The following is a 20,462-nucleotide window of genomic DNA, read 5'->3' as shown; positions in this document are numbered from 1 at the left end:
CACAGTGAACGGTCAGGTTATGCAGGTGAACAAATACAACTGTGCAGGCCAATGTGTGTTAGCCATCATCACACTCTGTAGATCCTCATTGAAGTTGATTTGCCAGCCTGGAAGTGTTCTATGTAGGGGTCTGCCTTCTGTGCCAGATGATCTCCCCTCATCTTTGATATCCTTTGCTCCTGTTGGTTTTGGCTATGGATTTTGTGATAAACTAGTGTATAGTGAGCTTTCTGGTAGGGCCATTGAGAGAGTGTACTGCTAGATGGAGTCTGATCTCCCCTGATGGCACCCGAAGTTTTGCTCCTTACTGCTGTCTCTGGGGCCACCTCTGAGTCAGAGCATCAGAATACACAAGGAAATACACATAGCAAGTTTGTAAATCTAGCATAGAAATGGAAGCAGCTTGTAAGGCATTTAATGGCTCCTATCACCAAATAGATGGGAACTCTTATGTATTCTTTGACTGCTGTGTTACAGCAGTCCTGGTAGCAAAACACCTATGTAAGCAGTCAGCCCCCATTCCAAACCAACAAGGATTAACATGGTGCAACAGTGAACCCATAAACCAAGTATTTTGTAAAGAAACATCAGGACAGAAGGCTGTACACAAGTGTGACTGCATGGAGAGAGCCAGCTCCCAGCTGCAGCCATTCGAGTTCCCTGGTCGAACTGCTACCTTCTGTTGGAGGTAATTTTCCTCCTGCTTAGATGTGTCATGGCCTCGCTGTGAAAAGCTCAATTCCCTCTAGGCAGTCAGAGCCCTTCAGCTCCAAGGATACTCAAAAAATGAGGTAGCTAATCCACAGACACACGTTAAACACTGTTTTCTTGATATGGTACATTTATCTCTTTATTTACCATACAGTCAGTTAAATGAATGAATGAAAATCAAATGAATGAAAATTAAATGAATGAAGAATGAAGCAATAAGCAGATGGTAAGAGACCACAGTCCTTATATCCCCAAGGGGAATCCTTTTTTTCTTCTCTCATTAATCCCCAACCTATATATATATCTTCTCAGTATTTGTTTTGACCCAGCTATTCTTCCAGACACTGTGCTGTTTTCACCTCTTGGTCCAGTTTGACTGGCAAGTGCTGGCTGCTCTGCCAGCAGTTACCACTGAGCATCCAATAGATCCTTTAGTTTCCTATCTCTCTGGTCTGGAGCTGAGATGCAGTCTTTCATCTGTATCTTCCACCTAACTCCTCCAAAATGTTTCTTCCGGCAAGGTGGGGTTTATAAAGAATGTATCCAAGTGCCTTTTCAGCTAGGAAAGCGGAACTGATTTCTCATAGATCATGGGAGAATTGAGACTGGAAGGGATTGGTGTCTCTATCTGGCCTTTGTTGAGCTTGGGTTGTTGTGTTTACTATGGACTGAACATGAGAAGAAAGACATAAGGAAGCCAGAGAAAATCCAGAAGAAATTTTCCTGGGTTCAGAAAAGCTGAAGGAAATGGACTGATTCATCTTAGTAAAAAGGAAGATTGAGAAAGGACAATTTAACACTCTTCAAATGCATATGAAGTATTAAAAAGAGGATAAGGATCCATCTTCCTGCATGTTTCTCAGGGATAGGACCGGATGTTGGTTTAATCTTTAATAAGGGATATATAAATCAGACAATAGGAACACTTTTCAATTATAAGCATCTTAATCACTGAAGCAGGTCTCCTAGGGAGCTTGTGAGTCCCTGTCAGACTTGGTGCTTTTAAAAGGGGGTGACCCAAGTAAATCTGATCCCAGTTTTTAGAGCACAGAATTACAAAGTTACAAAGCTTCTGTGAGTATTTCTAGTCTCTATTTTTCTTTCTATGAAGTCAGCTTTGCTAAATGACATAGCTTAGAGCCATAAAATCCAGAGTAAAGTACACCTGCAGAATACCATCTGATTCCTTCTCCTAACACGACAGGAAAACTGGGCATAAGGAGATGAGTCTGTGCTGCTATTGTGGCCCATGAGATTTAAATGGGGTAAAGACAGCATGAAGTTTGGCAAAATTTCTTTAACAGACCACTCCAATAAGAAGTCAAACCAAACAAAAGGCAGAGCTAAATCTCAGGGGAGAAATACAGCCAGAAAATAATGACAATTTGCCATTCTCTGTTATAAAAATGTGAGTTTGTCTTACAGGAACTCCCATAATAAACAGGGCTTCAGTTGTAGAAACACATGTGCTGTGGTAGGGGAGTTTATGATTTTTGAAAGCAGCAGGACTGTGTGGTTACAGAGCCGCAGGTACCTGAGCTAAAACCTGAGAATGCCTTTCCCCAGCATTGCCTTGCACTGGCTCAGGGAGTCAGCGCACAGGGCTCTGAGGCACGGCTGCAGGACTTGCACTTCACAAGGGTTTGGATAGAGGGACAAAAGCATATCCACCAGGCAGCAGCCATTAGCAAAACAGATACAGAACGTCAGTCTGTCCTGACTGCAGATCTGGCTCCCCAGGGTCATTATATATGAATGTGTTAAAAAGGCAGCAGATGTCTTTTGGATTGCACACCAGATAGAGCAGCTTGTTATCCCGCTTGCTGTTGCTTACGTTCTGCTAGCCGACAATCCACAGTACGCATCCAGGGGAGAGATCACCCTCACAAAACGGGATGAGAAAAGGGTGCCAGCATTGCAGAGCTGAGTGCTTGGAAGTTGAGGTGCCTGAGCAAAGGTAAGGATGCCTGTACAATCTGAATTCTTCCTCTCCTGAATAAAAACTACAGTGGAATCGTTATTTTTCCCACAGGCTGCTCTGTCCTGGAGGGACACATTAGTGTGCTCAATAAACAAGATGCTATTTCTACATTTGCGTTATGCTGTCCTTGCTCTGGTTGTTACCCCTCTATTTTCTTGGTGACATTTCAAAGCCTGACCTGGAGACAAAACTATCCATGGTTCTTACTCTTGTGATGCATGAGCAGGTGCTCCTCAAACTAGGAGCTCATCTGCAGAACCCTGGGAACCACAATCGAGCAAGGAATATTAACCTTACTTTACAAATTGTTAGAAAAAGAGGTATCTCCACACATCTTGAGGACTGACCATGATACTTGGGCCCTGCTTTTTCCAGTTCTGTTCACTGATAGAAATGTAAGTTCAAAAGATGGACCTCACTAAACTCATTTGCGGGCCTCGGTGCATATTGCTGCTGGAAATTCAGATCCAGAGTCCCAGTCATCCAAGCAAACCTGAGCAACACTCAAAGGACAACTGCAGATGAGAAATTTGGTTAAAATATCTGTGGGCGAAGCAGGCAGAGAATTCAGTTTGCCTGGATCTCTCATAGCCATCCAAAACATGACGTTATGCTATTTTCTCCATCCTCCCTCTCATTTACTGGACAAGTCTGATTTATCTCCTGAGCACAAATTGCCTTGTGCACTGAAGGAGGAAGGATCCTGTGAAACAAGGTAGTGCATGTGTTCAGGCAATTAAAGGATGTGTCATATGCACAAAGGGGCTTTACGGTAAATTGAGGTTGCAATAAGGCATAATACACAAACAATAATGCGGTGGAAAACCAAGATGAATGAAAATGAAAGCTGGTTATAAAGAAGGTTTCCAATAGCCAAGCTTATGGAAGATCCTTAGCTACCATAAGTCATCAGCAGGTTTTAGCGGAGCAGCAGTGTTGTACATCACCTGGGATCTGCTCTTTGCCTCTTGTTATTTTCTTGTATTTGAGTTCAAAAGAAATGGATGCAAGTTTGATTATGAACACCGTTCTTCATTATCAGACACAAAGAAAATTAAGCTGGGCTGCTTAATTGTTGCTTCTGCTGCAAAACTCTTTGTATTTGTAATGATACACATCCGTCTCATCGGATTTCTGATATGGATGTCACATCTGTTTTTTCATTGGTGCTCATAAAATATTAACACCCCTGCTGTAGCACTTAAAAGTCTCATTGTATTAGGGAATTTATGTCCTTCCCTGCAGCAATTACATCTTTTTGCTGCACACCAACTGAGCTGTTCTTCCAGTCTTCCTGTTTGTGGAAGGGAAATTTGGGTTCCTTGTAGAGTTGTTAAGTGGTATTCTTCATCTTAGGAAAGATTACTTCCTGCCTCAGGATCAGTGACAACTGGAAACACATAAAGAAAGAAGCATTTGAGAAATAAGAGATGGATTCTAGCTAATACTAGATATAATAATATTATATTAGTACTGTTGTACCCTGCATTTTCTTTTACAGAAAGCCCAAAGTTTCTTGGTAAAAAAAACACCCCACAAACCAGAAAAGAGATCCAAGTTCTCTTTTTTAGGTGACACATAGTTAGTGAACTTCTTTTTCCCACCTACCTCGAGGGTAGCTCACTTTCTAGAACTGGAGCAAAGTGGAAAGTGGCATTTTGGTGCATTTGTAGTGGGAAAAAAAGCTGTCTGTGCTGAATCGCCTCCTCTTCCCAGTGGCGCCTTCTGCATGGAAAGGGTGGACATGAAGAGAAAGGGCCCACATCACCATCCATCTACTGGATCTGAGCTGTTTTAATATGCCAGCAGCTCGTCCTTTATGCTGTGGCTTAGAGCATGTTTCTTTATGCTTACTTGAATTCTCATGTATGGCCTTTACATTTGGGCAGTGATACTACAAACCTTAACTGCCCCTCGCTTTCTTGCAGGAAGGTAACAGAGAAGAGGAATGAGAGGCTGTCTTAGGCATTAAAGCAAGAGTTATGCTGGGTTTGCTCTCAAAAATACAGCACACACATCCCTTCTTACTGTATGACACTTTATGCACTTCTTAGGTCTCTTCCACTCAACCACTTGCTTAATTTTAAGTAACTAATTGCATATTCAGCTATTACAATTGAAAGCATAAGTCTCATATGCTGAATTCATCCATTCTCCTGTACATGTGTCTTTGCAGTTAGAGTAATGCTATAGACAGAGATACTGGATATTTGGAGAGTAGCACAAGAAGTCTGGATCATTATATGCTTGTCTTTCTCTCTCTGTGTGAAGCATCAACACAGTTAAGAGTGTAAGGGGTAGGGATTTGTGTATTTATCTAGAGGGCTGGCAACACTATTGCCGTTTAAGGAAGTGACAATCAAAATATTTGGGGTTTAGATTTGTGGTTTGTGCTGGATATGTTAACATCTGGAGTAGGTTTTGGAAATGTCACTTTCTGTAGACTTGATTTTGATATGTAGTTTGAAGCTCATAAGGCCTCCAGCTTGCTGCTGTTGGATTGCAAAAAGAAAAGGCCAGAAAAGATAATATACTTGGACACAGCCAGCATGAGTTTGAATTTTCTTCCCTCAAGTAATGCTTCTCGTGCTGATGGAACGATGTATGTGCAACCCCTAGTCTGTAGCCCTGGAGTTGATACACAAGCTATGAATGACCAGGGTCACTGTGCCCAAGCATGTCCTTATGAAATACATCTTGTCACACCTGGCAATTACAAAAAACATTAACTTACTTCAAAGTAGGCAAAAACATATTTATCCTTATTCCACTTTGTTTACCTTTATTTTTCTGCATAATATGCTATTTGCTTTGATTTCTTTTTAGTCCAGTAAATGCATAATTGCTTGCCCTGCCATAGATGCAGAGCCACTCACTTAAACTAAAAGCCAGGTCTGTGAAGGCCTCAATGAACCACCCTTCCAAAAGACATTTGGTTTAAATGGAGAGTAGCTATGTTTTCTTTGAAGCAACCCAAAAGGCCAAATTTTGATCTTTGCAAGAGGATCGTTGCTTGATGCCATTCTCCTGTTCCTCCCTCGATGGACCATGTTCAGATCTCTGGTTTAGGTGATGGAGGACCAGCAGAGCCAGCTCTGGCCTGTTCCCAGCAAGGTGACAAGGGACATGCCACCCTGTGCTTACACCAGGCCTTCAGAAGGGCTCTGCTGGTCACTGAATCCCAGCTGTAGCTAATGACACCCAGAGCATTCCAGGCAGCTGTTTGTCTAATTTCCAATGTGTATATTTGGCATCTAATTTTTCTTGTGTAGGATCCAGGAAATCTGCAGCCTCTGGTTTCCACTCCTGCCTTTAAAAGCCGTGTGGTTTCAATTGTATTAAACTGTTTGGGAACATAGAAATTGTCTTCCTGTAAAATATTACTCATGCAATATATTTTGTATTTCACTGTATTTTACAATCTATTATCCTCAACAGCTGAAAGCCTCCAGTTGGGTGAATAGCCATGTTGTTCACTTGTTTGTTTTTTTTTTTCTCCTGCCTAACATGCATAAACTATAGTGTTCGTGTTACATGCTTGGATACCTTCCATTTTGCCAAAGAAGAATTAAGATTTTCCTCTTATTTACCCAATTGCTAGCTTCTGTTTTGTTTTCTGACAGCAAATGGGACCTCAAGCAGTCAGCTGTCTACACCCAAATCAAAGCAGTCCCCGATCTCCACACCTACCAGCCCAGGGAGCCTCCGTAAGCACAAGGTATTACGTTTCTTATACCTTACTACATCTGTTTCCTTCTACTCAGACATGTAAGACGTTTAAGTCATGGCTGTATTCTCTGGAAGCACAACTCCTTATATTGAAACAGTGGAGAATTTGGTCCATTATTTTCATATAAATCCTCTCCTCTCTTGAAAAGCTTTAAATGTTGGCAAATCTGGTCCATTAAACAACAGAAGAAATGCAAGTGTTACTGAGGCTCTAAGACATCACTATAATGATGTTTTCCTAGGATTTTTAAAAAAATTTTAATTATTTAAGGCCATACTCTGTTTTACAGGAAAGAAGTGATTTTTTTACGGCTGGTGTAGTAATTGTGTTCTGGTGCAGTAGCTGTTTTTCCTGGTAACAAACAGGGCATCTAGCAGAGATCAGTAAACCTGGGCTGGCTCATAGATAATTCATGTATTGATTTATTTAAAAGCTATAGTAGCAGTCACAACTTTTTCTGTTTGTTGTCATTTCCATGGGCTTTCTCATTTCTGGAATAGCCATAGCATTGCTTCCACCAGCCTTTTAACTGATACAGAAATTGGAACTGGTACATAAATGTAAGTGTGAGGGGAGGTTTTCTCTTTAGTAACTAGAATGTACCTCTCAGCCTAGGTATGACTTTCAAAGCATTGACTGGAAATTCTGGAAGAATAATTCTGATAGCAGTGAGCTTTTCCAGTCAGTCTAGCTACACTGCGGCCTAGATTGCATGGGATGAACTCATTTTGTTTAAGGAATACATGAGGAGTGGTAACAGCAGCTGGATCACAGTTGTTATGATGTTGGAACAAAGTGCAGAGAAGTCAATGGGAAGAATCCCTTTAAGTCCCAACAGGCTTTGGGCTACACCTCCAGCATGGAAGGTTTTGTATCACAGACCTTTGGATAAGGGGTTAAATGGTACCTGGGGAGCCTGGAGTGGACTTCTGCCTTCTTGAAAAATCAAATATTCCCTGCATATGGAGAGGCTGTTGTTAGAGCTTTATTTGCTTATCTTTAACAAAGGCATAGCTGAATCCAAATGAAATCTGATTTTTTTCAGGACTTCATTCTGATGTCAGTCATTCAGTCTAAGTCTGAGGAAATGCACCGATTTTTAGCACAGTGGGTCCAGATTTATTATTAATTTAAAATTGAAAACAGGATCTGGCTCACTGAGTTCAACAATTGCTTGTGTGTATTTCAGCAAAAGTAATGCTGCAAACTGCAGCCTTTGCTTCAGCCATCAGAGACCTGCAATATTTTCCAAACACTGTCTCATTTAGGACTTTGGGGATGAGCATTCGCTTCCCGGTAAAGTCAAGTAAAACTCACCTCCTTTAATGTTTTATGTATGTTTTCAGCTGGCTGATTTATGACCTTTACAGTGAAGCCCCTAGAACGTATGTAATAGCTGGTGACTGCTGGGGGCAAGGCCAATCCATCTCTGAGCTTCTCCACTAACTCAACTCAATCAGCAAACACAAATGTAGCATTTTAGGTTACCAGAATGTTCATGCATCATTGTTTTCCTCCCAAGAGCAATTTCTTGCTTACAATGAAATCACTTTTCTTTTTTTCCCCCTAAAGCTCAAATATAAATGCTTAGGTTGGGTTCACCACTAAATCATAGTTTACTTCTAATATCAAGATGGTTCTGAATTTCCCTTCTGTGTACTTGAGCTTTTCTTCATTTTGCTCAAAGTTATTACCATGTGGCAGTTGGAGTTCAAAAAGGTCCAAGGAGAGCTTTAGCCTTTGAGCAGGTTTGTGTAACTAGTTCCAGGCAGAACTTTAAGGAAGTGGAATATGATGGTTACTCTGGAAAAGCTTTGCATTCAGCATTTGAGCTAAACAGTGAATGTGGGATTATTTTCTTAACTCTTCCAATTGATCAGACATGATTTAAAATAAAGAATAAATCATGTAACATGTGATTTTTGTTCAGCGGGTAGCTGTCATATTGAGGTAAGGCTCTTTATTCTGGAATTAAGTTGAGAGACCTGTTGAAGGAAAGGTCCTGCTCTTTCATGCAGGTGCTATAATGGACACTTTGATCTGGAAGTGATTAAAAAATACTTCTCAAACTTACCCCAGAACAGCCATCTTTCTTCTGGTACCAAGGTTCTCTTGCTCCACTGTGCAAGTAACCTGCCTTGACTTCAGCCTTGAACTATCTGGAGAATAGGTCAGCCCATCCAGTAACCAGTGCATGAGTCTTCTACCCTTCCACTGGACTGTTCAACCGCTTCCTTACACATGGCTGAAGGTGGAAACTGATTGTGTGAGTTAACATTCTCCTCTTTCTTCCCACAGGACTTGTATCTGCCTCTGTCTTTGGATGACTCCGATTCCCTTGGAGATTCCATGTAAAGCGACATGAAGCTAAATGTCCATATTGCAAGCTATGTTAAGATACAGTAGAGTACTTCTGCCAAAATAAGCAGATAGGTGACTGGTGCTTTCAAATCAAAGGACACACAGTTATATGTCTTTTTTTTCTGTGATTTATCCTCCGTGCCACAAATCAACACCTGCCAGTCTATAGAGATAGAGGGATACCATTCTTCTAGGTAACAGGGAGGCAAAATGGACATTGCGAGCAATTTGGAGCCAATATGCCAATGTGAACCTGTGCATTTCCCATTTTCTTCTTCTGCTGCAACTATGTATTCCTAGTGATAGTAAAGTAGCTCCCCCGAAAGTGTGCAAATGGGTTGTTTGCTGGCTGATCTGCAAACTCAAGCAGAGCAAATGATACTCTCCACTTGGCCAAACTGCCAACATTTGCCAGCTCACCTGCTCCACATTTGCAGCCCTGATTTTTATCACCTGCACACTAACTAGTATTGCTTTTATTATTGGAGGGCAGGAAGGGATACAACTGACTGGTTTGATGCTTAATACACCAGCAGAAACTTGGATGAGATTGGAATGATTGCCTAAGTAAGGTTAGTATAATTGTAATTTAAACATTGGGATTATTTTTTTTTTAATGATTAAGCAAAAAAACCCCAACCCTATAAATCAGCTGAGCTATCTGGAGTGCAACACCTTTCACATCTGATCTCAAAGATACTGCTAGCTGGTAACAAATTTTTATAGCTACCCTATGGTATCTCTCTATCTCTGTAACAGTAATGCCTTGTGAACAGCCAACACTGAAAACACTGTGAAAATTTGTTTTCAGGTTTGACACCCTATAGGTCACTTTTTATAGCAAAAAAAAAAAAAATCACTACACTTTTTATAAAGGAAAACCTTGTATCTGTTTTTTGGGAGTAAGGATTCAAGCTCCTTCTTTTTTATAAAAGCTGGTAATTTTCTTTTGTTTAAAAAACACATTCAGAAAAATGTACAAAAAAAACCATCCAACTGCAGAACAGTAATAAGAACAACTCAGTTTAGAAATCTTGTCATCACTGCCAAAACCACGCATGTAGGGGAAAAAAAAAAGCTCAATTCAAACTATTGAATGTTTTGATAGTTTTTGTAATGTTTAAGATGACATATTTGGTTTTTTACACTTCAGTATTCCTACAGCCAGATTCTCTACTTATATAACAAATGGAATTTTGTGGTGTTCAAAAACCCGTATTTTAAGAAACTCTTCTATCTGATGAAAACAAACTTACTGTATTTAGAGAAACCTTTTGCTTTTATTAATCAGTAATGGCTCCTACAGAATGCAAAATTCATCTATTCACGCAGGGCTGGTGGTTTTTACTACACTGAAGCTTTGTCATAAGCTAGCTGGCATTGCCTCCCTTCCTCATGGAATAAGCTTTTGATGAAACTGATTATTACAGAACTTTACCTAAAAGAAATCTGTGCAATCAAATCTTTCTTTGTTGCTCTATTTGCCTTTGTTTCAACATATAAACCTAGTCTCTTGCAACCCCTTGTGATTAGGATGAATTATAATGTTGTGATGTCTGATGCTACGTGAATGCTGGGCTGTTCCCAAAGCCACTCCACATTTTCTTTGCTTGCATTGCTGGTACGAAACAATCTGTGCAGGCTGCATCTTTTAGAGGTTCATGTGATGATATGTATAATGCAACTTAAAAAAGAGATTTGTCTGAGAGAGGCCAGGATTGGGAGTTATCAAGGGGTCAGAGTTATCATGCACCAAATTTGCACCCAGTAATTTTAGTGCATGATCATTTACACAGTTTTGCACAAGAAATCTTTTGTTCCCACAAATAAGTTCATTTAATTAAATAACTGGCTATGTGACTGCTAAATGATCATTTCACCTATTGTATATAGAATACAAGTTTTAGTTCAAAGGCTAAGGGCTCATGCTGAAGGTTGGTGAGGTAAAAGACGGCAATGTGGACAAAGCATGGGGGCAGTAGTCAGGACACCTTCATTCAGCCCTTGGCATTGCTAAATTTAGTGTCTGAACGGGAGCAGGTCTCTTAGTAACCCTGTGCCTCAATCTGTCTGTCTGTCCCTACAGGGGCAATATTGTTCTACCTCACTGGTGGTTGTGAGGCCAAATGTTGGTTAACGTTTGTGAAGTGCTTTCAGATCCTCTAAGAGAAGGTGCTGAAGTATTCTGGGTGCAGATTTGGTTATGGGTGCTAATTTTTGGCTGTTTAATCCTTTGAGTGCTACTGTAGACACTGGCCATGAGAAAATGCGACTTTTTAAGATGTCAAAGGCCATGGTTATGTTAACAATGTTATTAACCAGAGCTTTTGTCTTAGTAAAAACTTTAGTGAGACAGAAATTTTACATGTTTTTACCCTCTCCTCTGTTCTGTTGGTGGAAATCTCAGTGTCCCTCCCCAAGTTTCTGCCTTTCCAGGGACCCTGACTAGTAGCCATTAGTCATGACCCTGCCTGCTAGACATGATGGACTTGGACGAGAGGTGAAGGTGGTGTCACTCCTGTGGCACAGGCCAGTCCTATAACAGCCAGGATTAGCATGTGCTGCTGCCTTTCTTCTGAGTCTCTGCTAAACCAAGAGCGATGAAATCACATCTAGATTCTCTCGCTATTGAGAATGGGACATTCACCACAGATCCACCCAGGAAAACCTAAATCTTTGCTATCCATAAACAGATTGAATGGCTGGAGCTGATGGTGGTGGGAAATAAGTCAGAGGTGTGTGTTTATCCAGTATCTGTGAGTTCAGTTTGTAGAAGATAAAGCAGGATCCCAAGGGGTGAATGATCCTTTGGGATGGATGGTTGTTGAAGTAGCTGTTGTGAAGCGGTTCCTTTCCTGCCACCAGTAGTGTTTGGTATTTTGATGATGTTCTTCCTGGTGGAAAGTGCTAAGGAATTACTGAAGCCTTTTTCCTGAGCTGCACCTAGTGACACATCTAAAACCGGACCCAGCAAGTGCTTTCTTGGGGAGTGGAGTTTTCTTTGTATGAGGATCATCCTCAGGTGGGGCTGAGCCCAACAATTCCTTCAGGAAATTAGGGGGGCCTTGAAATGGCCTAAAAGAAGAAGAAGAAAAGAAAATGTTTAGTGGGAAAAATAGCCATTCAAACCAGTCAAAGCCACAAAGAAAACAGGGTATGAGGTCAAATTCCCAAGTTTTAAAAAGTCATTTTCTAGGTAGAAATGCCTGGGCAGTAGAAGTCAGTGAGCATTTCAGCTGTAACATATAGTTAAGTCTGTATTAATGCCAATATTGCATGAGTTCTTGTACAGAAATGCATGTGGAATGTTACCTACATTCAAATACTAGTTACCTTTGGCTTTGTAGGATCCCTAGCATAGATTTGAATACAAAGAAAAACAATCACAGGCATCGTACCGTAGTCATTTAAATATAGGGACAGCCTTGATTCAGGAAAGAACCGAAAAACATGCTTAGATTTTAGCACGTGCTTTACTCCTGTTGTTTTTTTCACGAGATACAAGCTTGGGTTTGGACAGGAAGCTTTTCTGAACTGGAATGAATTAGTAATTGCTTTCAATATCCTATAATAATTCTGGACCTTATGAGATCCTGGAGCAGATGATAGCAATTCCACTCTATACTCCAGAGTTTAGCTTTTAAATTTTTGTCTACTTTTACAAGCACATAAGACTCCACAGGATATGAGGATTTGCCATATTAATTCTGCTATAATACCCCTGCATAATTTCCCTCATGAGGTTGCCTTTCGTGTTTTCAGAGACTAATTGAATCACTAAGACTACATTGTTTTAAAACAATACAGTATTTAAAAACAAACTGGAGAGGCTCTTAAAGTTAGCAGGGCTTTGCTTCTTCCAAACCTGCCTTTATTCGGTGTGCAGTATATTTTATCAGAGTTGCATACACAGTAAACCCACCTGTTTCAGCCACGCAATCATTAGGAAGGAATTGGAGCAACCCTCCAAGCATAGGCTGATGTATTTGGCGTTCATCCCTACATTCTAGTGATGATCTTGAATGTAGAATATCAGGGCAATGCAGCAAAATCTTAGGATTTTTGTCGCTCGTAAAGCATTTATAATCCTGAAGTTTCTGGGTTAAAACCTCATCTGTTATAAGATTTGGAGCTAGTTTGCTTCCACCAGCTAAACAGTCAACCGAGGCTCTACACATTGAAGTAATTTTGAAAGATGTTTGGTAATGGGATTTGACCACGGTCCACTGCAGTGGGAAATAGGAATAGGTTTTTGCCTACCATTGTCTGTGTTTCCTCTATCTGCACATTATTTGCAATATTCTCAGGAGCTAGAAACACTGATTGTGTTATTTTCATAGATAGCAGAAAAGTAAGTCTGCTTAGAAGACAACTTCCACATCCCTCTCTCATATTTAGCTCACACATATGTGCATGCATGCAAAAAATTGCACACACAGTCCAGCTGCTATTTCTCTCTCATTTTCTTCAACAATACTTTTGAAAGTAAAAAAAGGAGGTAGGACCAAAAATTATGGCAAACAAGCAAAACAGTGTTAGACCCAGGCTTTTAAAATAGAAAATAATGGCATACAAGTGTTAGCTTCTCCTTATCTATATGGATGCTGATGACATTTTCTAGGATGTCTTATATTTGCTTTTTCATGCCTTTGAGGCCACTGCTGGTTGTCTTGCTCCTTCACAGAACACCTTGTAAAATTGCTCTGTAATGCCATGCTGGATCCCTACACAGATGCTATTCCAGTGATCGCCATCCATGGACATTGCATCCATAGGTGTGCAGTATGGACTTTACAGTGTGAGACTTCTTTATTGCAGTGAGAGCACCTAAATGTCTTTTGTCCTTGACTTCAGCAGTACCCCACATCCATGGAAGGCAACTGGAGAGTTGTCTTTTTCTATAGTAGAGACAGAATGATTTTTAGAGAATGGAAGAAAAAATAGCCAAGTAAAGTAGGTGTAAAATTAATCCAGAAAGTGTCTCCTCAAGCTAAGACAATCCACAATGAAAGCAAAAGTTTTATAGAGGTGTGTTTACCACAAATGAGGACCATGACTAAGATGGAACAAAACAGGTTCTTTATTCTTTGTGACTTAGGCTCGAAGTTATTTTTCTGGATGCTGATGGGAACAGGCTGGAACAGTATTATGGGCTGCCGAGGGTCTTTGTAGAAGCAAATGGATAGCACAAGCTGAAGATCTTTTTTTGTCTATCTAGATAAAGAGTGAGGTCAGTCCGTGCAGCAGGGTTAGTGCTTTACACAAGATACCTAGAAGAGATGCAGCTGAAACACCACCTTGGTGTAATGAGACTAAGAAGGCTAAGACTTTAAGTGCCTTCCAGCATGCTTTGGGCTTCACAAGCGGGACTATAGGTATACCCAATGAGGCCTAGGTAAAAATGGCCTTGAAAGAAGGGACAGGAAAGATTTTGATTCCTCAGCTATTTAACCCACCTCACCTTTATTCTACCAGCTCTTGAAAATCACTTTTTCCAGAATTACAGATTTCTCCTGGCTGATGCCTCTGACCCACCTGTGTGAATCTGAGCAGGCCTCTTCAAAGTATCTCAGGAAATGTTGAAGCTGAGTCTTGTGTCCCACAATGCAGAGACTCCTTACCAGTTGTGGAGCAAACTGGGCTAGGTTCTGCTGCACTAGTTATGAATTCTGTCTTTCAGATACTCTTTACTTTCCTTCTTTGCTCTTGGCTTGAGATGTGGTGTCTCTCATGCTGGGCTAGCAATGTGTATAGACCCCTCTTTTTGTTTTGTTTCCTCTGGAACAGATCCAGTCAATTGATATTTGTCTGATGGTCTGGGGCCAAGCTGACAAAGCCCCGTGTTTTAATAGGGAGAGCGCAGCTGGCTCAATATTAGGTGGATGGATGGAAAGGTTTTTTTTTCAGCAGTGCCATTGCACAGCTGCTCTGATGGAATCCCAGTTGCAAGATAGGGTATAAGCACTATGTCTGCAGGTGAAAATGTAAAGTTTGGGGGTCACAGACCCCTGTCCATTCCTCAGAGCATTCTGTCTAGGGAAGGTTAAGAATAAAAACACTGATGCCAATTTTGGGCGTATAGATGAGCTCCTGAGCAAATGAGAATCAAACCTAATTGATTCAGCAGTGGGATATCAGAGCTATTGGGATTTCACAACTGTTGGTCTTTGGTGTAACTGTGAGCAAATAAATTCTTGTGCCATGGTGTCCCAATGCATAAAGAGCTGATCACAATATTTAATCTCCATCTGTAGACTGCTTTGAGACAAGCTGATACAGCGAGCTATGGAAAACCATGCTCTTAAGATTTATTAATTACTTAGTAAAGTCTGAAAACCTTACAGAAGCAAACTGTGGTCCATTGTCTTTGGCAAGTCTTTTCAGAAACTCTGGTGCTCTCAAAACTTTGCTGTAAAATTGCTTCATTATTTTATTAATGGTGAAAGACAGAAACATCATTTTTAGTTCTCCCAAAACCCATGGAGGAGTCAGCAATACCCCTGAGAGCAAGGCCATGCCCACATCCAGCAACTCAATTCTCTCATCTGGAATTGCCACCTCTGGCCTAAATACAGACCCCTGATGCCCCTCTCTTTGTTGCATGTAAGCGTACCTTTTAGTGCAATTTAGGGCAGTTCGCCTTACCATTCAAAATGTGGGTCTTGTAAACAATGAAGAAATTTAATTATTTCGGTGGCCTTCTACCCAGAAAACAGTGGGCCTGTTGTTGAAAGCTTTCTTGTTCAGGAAGCCTTCATGGCCAGATGGCTTCATGGGAAAGAGTTGCCTTTCAGTTTCATTGCTCAGTTGACGAACCTATTCTGGCTCTTGCTCTATATCTCAATGAACTGTAACTCAGGACTCTTGAGCCAGTTTAGAGCTTCCCTAGGTCTGACTGTTTATCACTCAAACAACTGAAGAAGGAGGATGCCCAAAGGGTATTAACAAACCTTTGCAGTAATTAGAGTCTGTCAGCTGAAAAAACAAAAGTTGGCATCATTAGAGAAAGATGCCATGGTGGCCTGTGTCATGGAAAAGAAAGGAAAAAGACTTGTTTCTAAGAGGAATGGTAGGGGGCATTTGTTAGGAGGTACTGAGTGATGACATGAGCTTGAACTTCACACGGAATCAAATGGAGAGGAAGGAGAGCATGAGGCAGAGCACTGTAAACATCAGTGCCATTGATGTGAGGGAATACTAAAAGACAAGAAGCCAAGGAATTCCAGGGACAAACAAAAGGGGAGGCTGGGGCTAGCTGGGATCCTCAGCGTGGTTCTGGACAGAAAGGAAGCAGAGCTTCAGGCTGTTTGTTGAGTTAGAGCTCCTGCTGGTCTCGAAGCCAGAATATCTGCCACAACAGTGTGTGACCCTCTCTCGATAGCAGAAATAAGGTCATGCTTGGCCACAGGCAGGAGAGCTCAGTTTGAAGTTCCTCCCCTGCTCCTGATTCATTCTTCTACCAGCATGTGTCACCCCAAAAAGGGGGAAGATCCAGCCCTTTGCTGAATGACAGTATCAACCTGTGGCTTGGTTTTATTTTTATTCCTTTGTATCAGATCAGAAATAGAAACCCATCAACACGCCCTGGCTTGGTGAAGGATAGGCCTGGTGCACCGGGGAATTTGAAGACACATGAGAGAATAAGGAGAGCAGCTCTGAGTCTCCCGTCCCTTCCTACGGGGCTCAGTGAACTCTGGAAAAAGAGCAACCCACCTGCAGCAGGGTGAAAAGCCAAGATGGGCTCCTGGAGGAGGGTGTCTTGATTTGCTGTGCAGGCAGAGGGACTGATGGTGATCTTGTCCATGAAACGTCTAGCCACCTATGTGAGAGCCGCTGCATTCAATAAATCAATGGGAAGTCTGTGCTGAACAAGGGAATGTGTGTTTAATGCCGGCTTTCTCATGAGATCTTTTTTCTGAATTTAGTTGAGTTACAGGGCTTGTCAATTTAATCCTAAAAGGCAAAACAACTTACTTTTCTGAACAATTTTTTTTTGCTGTTTAGTCCCAGATATTGGGGTTTTTGCATAGATATTGCACCTCTTTTGTTTCTGTAGATCTTCAGATGCTCAATATGACACAAATGAAACCCAATACACCTAATTCTCTGCTGCTCGGAACAGGCAGCATTAAGGAAGCTGAATCCATTTGGTCCAAGGTTGGTCTCTTATTTCAAAGATTGATTAGTGTCGGTAATTCTGGTGTGATTGATTATTTAAGTGCAGGCTCAGTTTCCTGGGTGACAGCTGCAGACTTTGCAGAGAAAACTTCATTGATCCAAGCTTTAAGGTGATCTCTTATATGAACCTCTAAAAGCAAGTTATATATAGGAGATAATTTCTATACTTTTGTTATAGTTAAGGATAAAGCTGAAATACCTTTCTTTGCTGAAATAGTTGAAAACTTTTAGAATTGAAAATGAAACAAGGAACCTTAGTAAATGAGGGTCTCCTCTGTGTTTTCTGGTTCTAAAAAGTGTTGGCTTTATCTCACTTTACTCTCACGTCAACCGACATACCCTGAGCCCAGCAGGTTTATGGAACTAGAAATAGTATTTTTATTTCTTCCAGTATTTTTCTACTCTAGTCCCAACGAATACCAAGCAGAATAAATATTTATGGTTGGCTTGTTTTTTAGAGAAAAGTATTGCCAAATGTCTCTGAACATAAAAAGGAAGGTTCAGTTCATTTTAGGTGACTCATCTAAACTCAAGGCTGCTTTTGATTTTTACCCAGGTTCTTCCATCTCTATTTGCAACAGTTATTGATAGGAAATCGAGTATAATTTGAATTAGATTTGAACAGCTGGTTTGTTGCAGAGCAAAGCGATTCACCTGACACATGAAGTCAGAATGAAACATGCTGGCGGCACTTGGTCAGGGTGGACCCGAACCAAACCCTGGTTCTGAACACTCAGGTTCCGGAGAAACCAGCTTGGTGCAGAGTCAGACTTAGGAAATGTCTGTAACGGACCAAATGAACCCCGAGCTTGGGTCCAGGCCCAGTTCTTGAAATGAAGAGTCCTATCTTCAGAGAATCCCTGTGGAACATTTTGTGGGGTTTTTTTTTTGTTGTTGTTCTTTGGATTAGGGGGTTTCTTTTGTTTTGGTGGGGTTTTTTTAAATTCCAGCCTGGCTGCTTTTCTCCATCTGCTTCCAACCATTGAACAGCAGGTATGGATGGGTTTGGAATTCACTTCCCTTTATGGTTGGCAGTTGAAATGTAGTGATATTCTGTCTCCCTCTCATGCTGACCACATGGCCACTGAGGGGTTGCAGAACTCACGGCTTTTTTTTCCTCCCTCCTGCCCCTCACCTTTTACAACAGAAGGGCTGTTTCCAGATTTAGTGTGATGTCTGTGATGCGTCTCCTTATAAAGAAGAATGTCTAGGGAATTAATTGCACTGCTAATTGGTGTTTATAGATAAGGTGAAGCAGAAGTATTGAATGTAAGAACAAGAAAGCCTGTGAGTTATAATTACATGCTGAATTCTGTCATGTGAAATTGTTGTTAGTTTGCTTCTTATTTAAATGATGTGTGATCTGAGCAGCTTTATCACCAGCTGCGATTATCAATTTAGAAGACACATGGGGTCTTTTAGAAAGAGGAAACCTGTCTAGCCAAATCTCCTTCTATTCTCTGAAATGATGACACATTCCTCTCTAAAATACGCTGTATTTCATGACACCGTCTAGTCTAGAAGCCCAGGAAAGGAGTATCAGCTCGCTGACTTTGCTGTTACTAGCCCTTGCCTATTTTCCTAATCACAAATGCAATTGCAAACTAGGGTTTAGCAGCTCTCATCACATAAGCCTGGGTTCTTCATGCCACTCTTCTCTAAAGAGCACGAACTGCCTTCGCTCATGGCCCTGCACTCTGCAGTGCTCTCTGAGCTGCAAATCTGATGACATGTTGTGTTGAGGGAGGGAGATATGCAGCTGAACTGGAACCTGATCATTGATTACTGTTTTAGGTCATTCATTGAGTTTGTATGATTTCATCATTAATGACAAAGCTGCAATATAATATAACTGAGAGGCCATGATATATTTTCTATTGTCATTCCATGGGTGGGGGTTAGAGGGGCAGCCAGGTTTAAAGTCTAGCTGGTATACTTTAAACTCTGTGTACATAACCTTGGAGGACACGTGGGTGGTAAGGATTCGGTTGTTATTTTGTTGAGATTGGTAAATTTCAGTTTGGTTTTGTTTAAATAATGAGGTATTTAATTAATGACTTTGTACAAAGAGCTATTAATTTAAATGGTGCTTTTGTTCTCCTAAATCAGATCTGTCTCACCTTTCTTTTTGGCAAGCCTGCAGCAATGCTAATCCTGTTGACTTTTGTACCTTGGGGGAGTGCGTGGAAGGGGAGGGGAAATGCTTTTCTCTTCAGACAACTAATGTTGCCCACAGTTAACTTTCTGCTTGGATACATACCTTGAATTCCCTTTACACTGAATTTTTATGTGAAGTTCTCTTAAAGGGACAGAACAAGCAGGGGTTATTCCAAAAGATCTCAATTGTATCATCTTGTAATATATTGCAGCTTTATGCCAATGATTCCTTGCTTACCTGTACACAGTCCATGCATGTTTTGAACTAATTTTGCATTCTCCATTTGTGGTGAGTTATTTAGCATTTTAACCACCTTTTGTGCCATTCAACTTGTACAGAAAACATTTTTATTGACGTTTTAAAGGGAGGGGGAAGAAAAGAAACCCTTCTGCTCCCTAGTTGTAGGTAGAACTCAGTTACTTAGCAAACAGATGTAGATGAGTGGTTGTAGTGTTAGAAATGTTAGCTTGCTCGTGAACAAGCTTTTGAGAGTAAATGCATGGTCCTGTACCTCTCTTTTCTTAATTAGCTCTTCCTTTCCTCCTGGAAAGATTATCTCTCTCTCCCTCTGTCTTTGTCTCTCTCGTGGTTGTAAAGTACAGATTTGGGCATAAATAAAATGATATACAATGAGGTTTGAAAAGCAGTTCTCAACAGGTTCTCTAGGGGAACTTATTTCTCACAGCGCCTTGCCTTGGCACTTTGATTAGACTCCAACCTTCACGGTAAACCAGATGGAGATCAGTCACCTGTTGCCTCTGCTTGAACTGGGGAACAAATGACATCTTTGGAAGTTTGTGTTGCTGGTAAACGATGAGATCTTGCTGATCCCTTGCAGCTAAGGCATGTGGCTCGTGGTGTATTGGCCGTGGCTTCCACACCTGGTTGTTTTACATGGGACTGGACCCACGGCCCCTGATTTGCAGAGTTTGCACACGCTTTTTGATTTTCCTGGATACAGAGCAGAAGGGGGTAGGGGATGGTATATAGGAATTATGTTGTTAGGGGTTCCATAGGCAACTGCTTCTCCACACTCCCAAGCTCTGAGTTGAGTATGCAGGGCTTATTGTTTAACAGCTGTGGTTCTGTTGGCAATGGAGGACAGAAAGCAGTCAAAGTCTTGGAGAAGAGGGGGTCACTCACAAAGGTGGATTTTGTAAGAAATGGACTTAAATTCCCCCACAACGCCCTGCCACAAAACCACAAAATGTACCTAGATCCACATGTCTATCCCCCATGCCTCTCCTCCCTTAACAGAATTTCCTTTTGTTAGACAATTTGACTTTCTAGAAAAAAAATTCCATTTTTGTGAGGTGTTGTGAACTGTTTTTACTACTTGTAAT

The 20,462-nt window shown here is 41.1% G+C and overlaps 1 protein-coding gene across 2 annotated transcripts in view; it reads left to right on the top strand.

Moving 5' to 3' along the window:
- The window catches only part of DCX (doublecortin), a gene marked incomplete at its 3' end in the record, with an annotated part of 66,761 nt that extends 57,984 nt beyond the window's left edge, over positions 1 to 8,777 (top strand). For both annotated transcript variants that reach the window (XM_084269217.1, XM_084269216.1), the window contains exons 5-6: positions 6,316 to 6,410; positions 8,721 to 8,777. In XM_084269217.1, the coding sequence (XP_084125343.1) occupies positions 6,316 to 6,410; positions 8,721 to 8,777 (152 nt within the window). The remainder of the gene's footprint in view (positions 1 to 6,315; positions 6,411 to 8,720) is intronic.
- Positions 8,778 to 20,462: the final 11,685 nt, after the last annotated feature.

The sequence above is a fragment of the Gallinula chloropus genome (assembly GCF_964237585.1).
Source record: "Gallinula chloropus genome assembly, chromosome: 11".
Lineage (NCBI taxonomy): Eukaryota > Metazoa > Chordata > Aves > Gruiformes > Rallidae > Gallinula > Gallinula chloropus.
The sequence above is the reverse complement of the archived record's forward strand: the minus strand, read 5'-3'. Positions and strand labels throughout refer to the sequence as shown.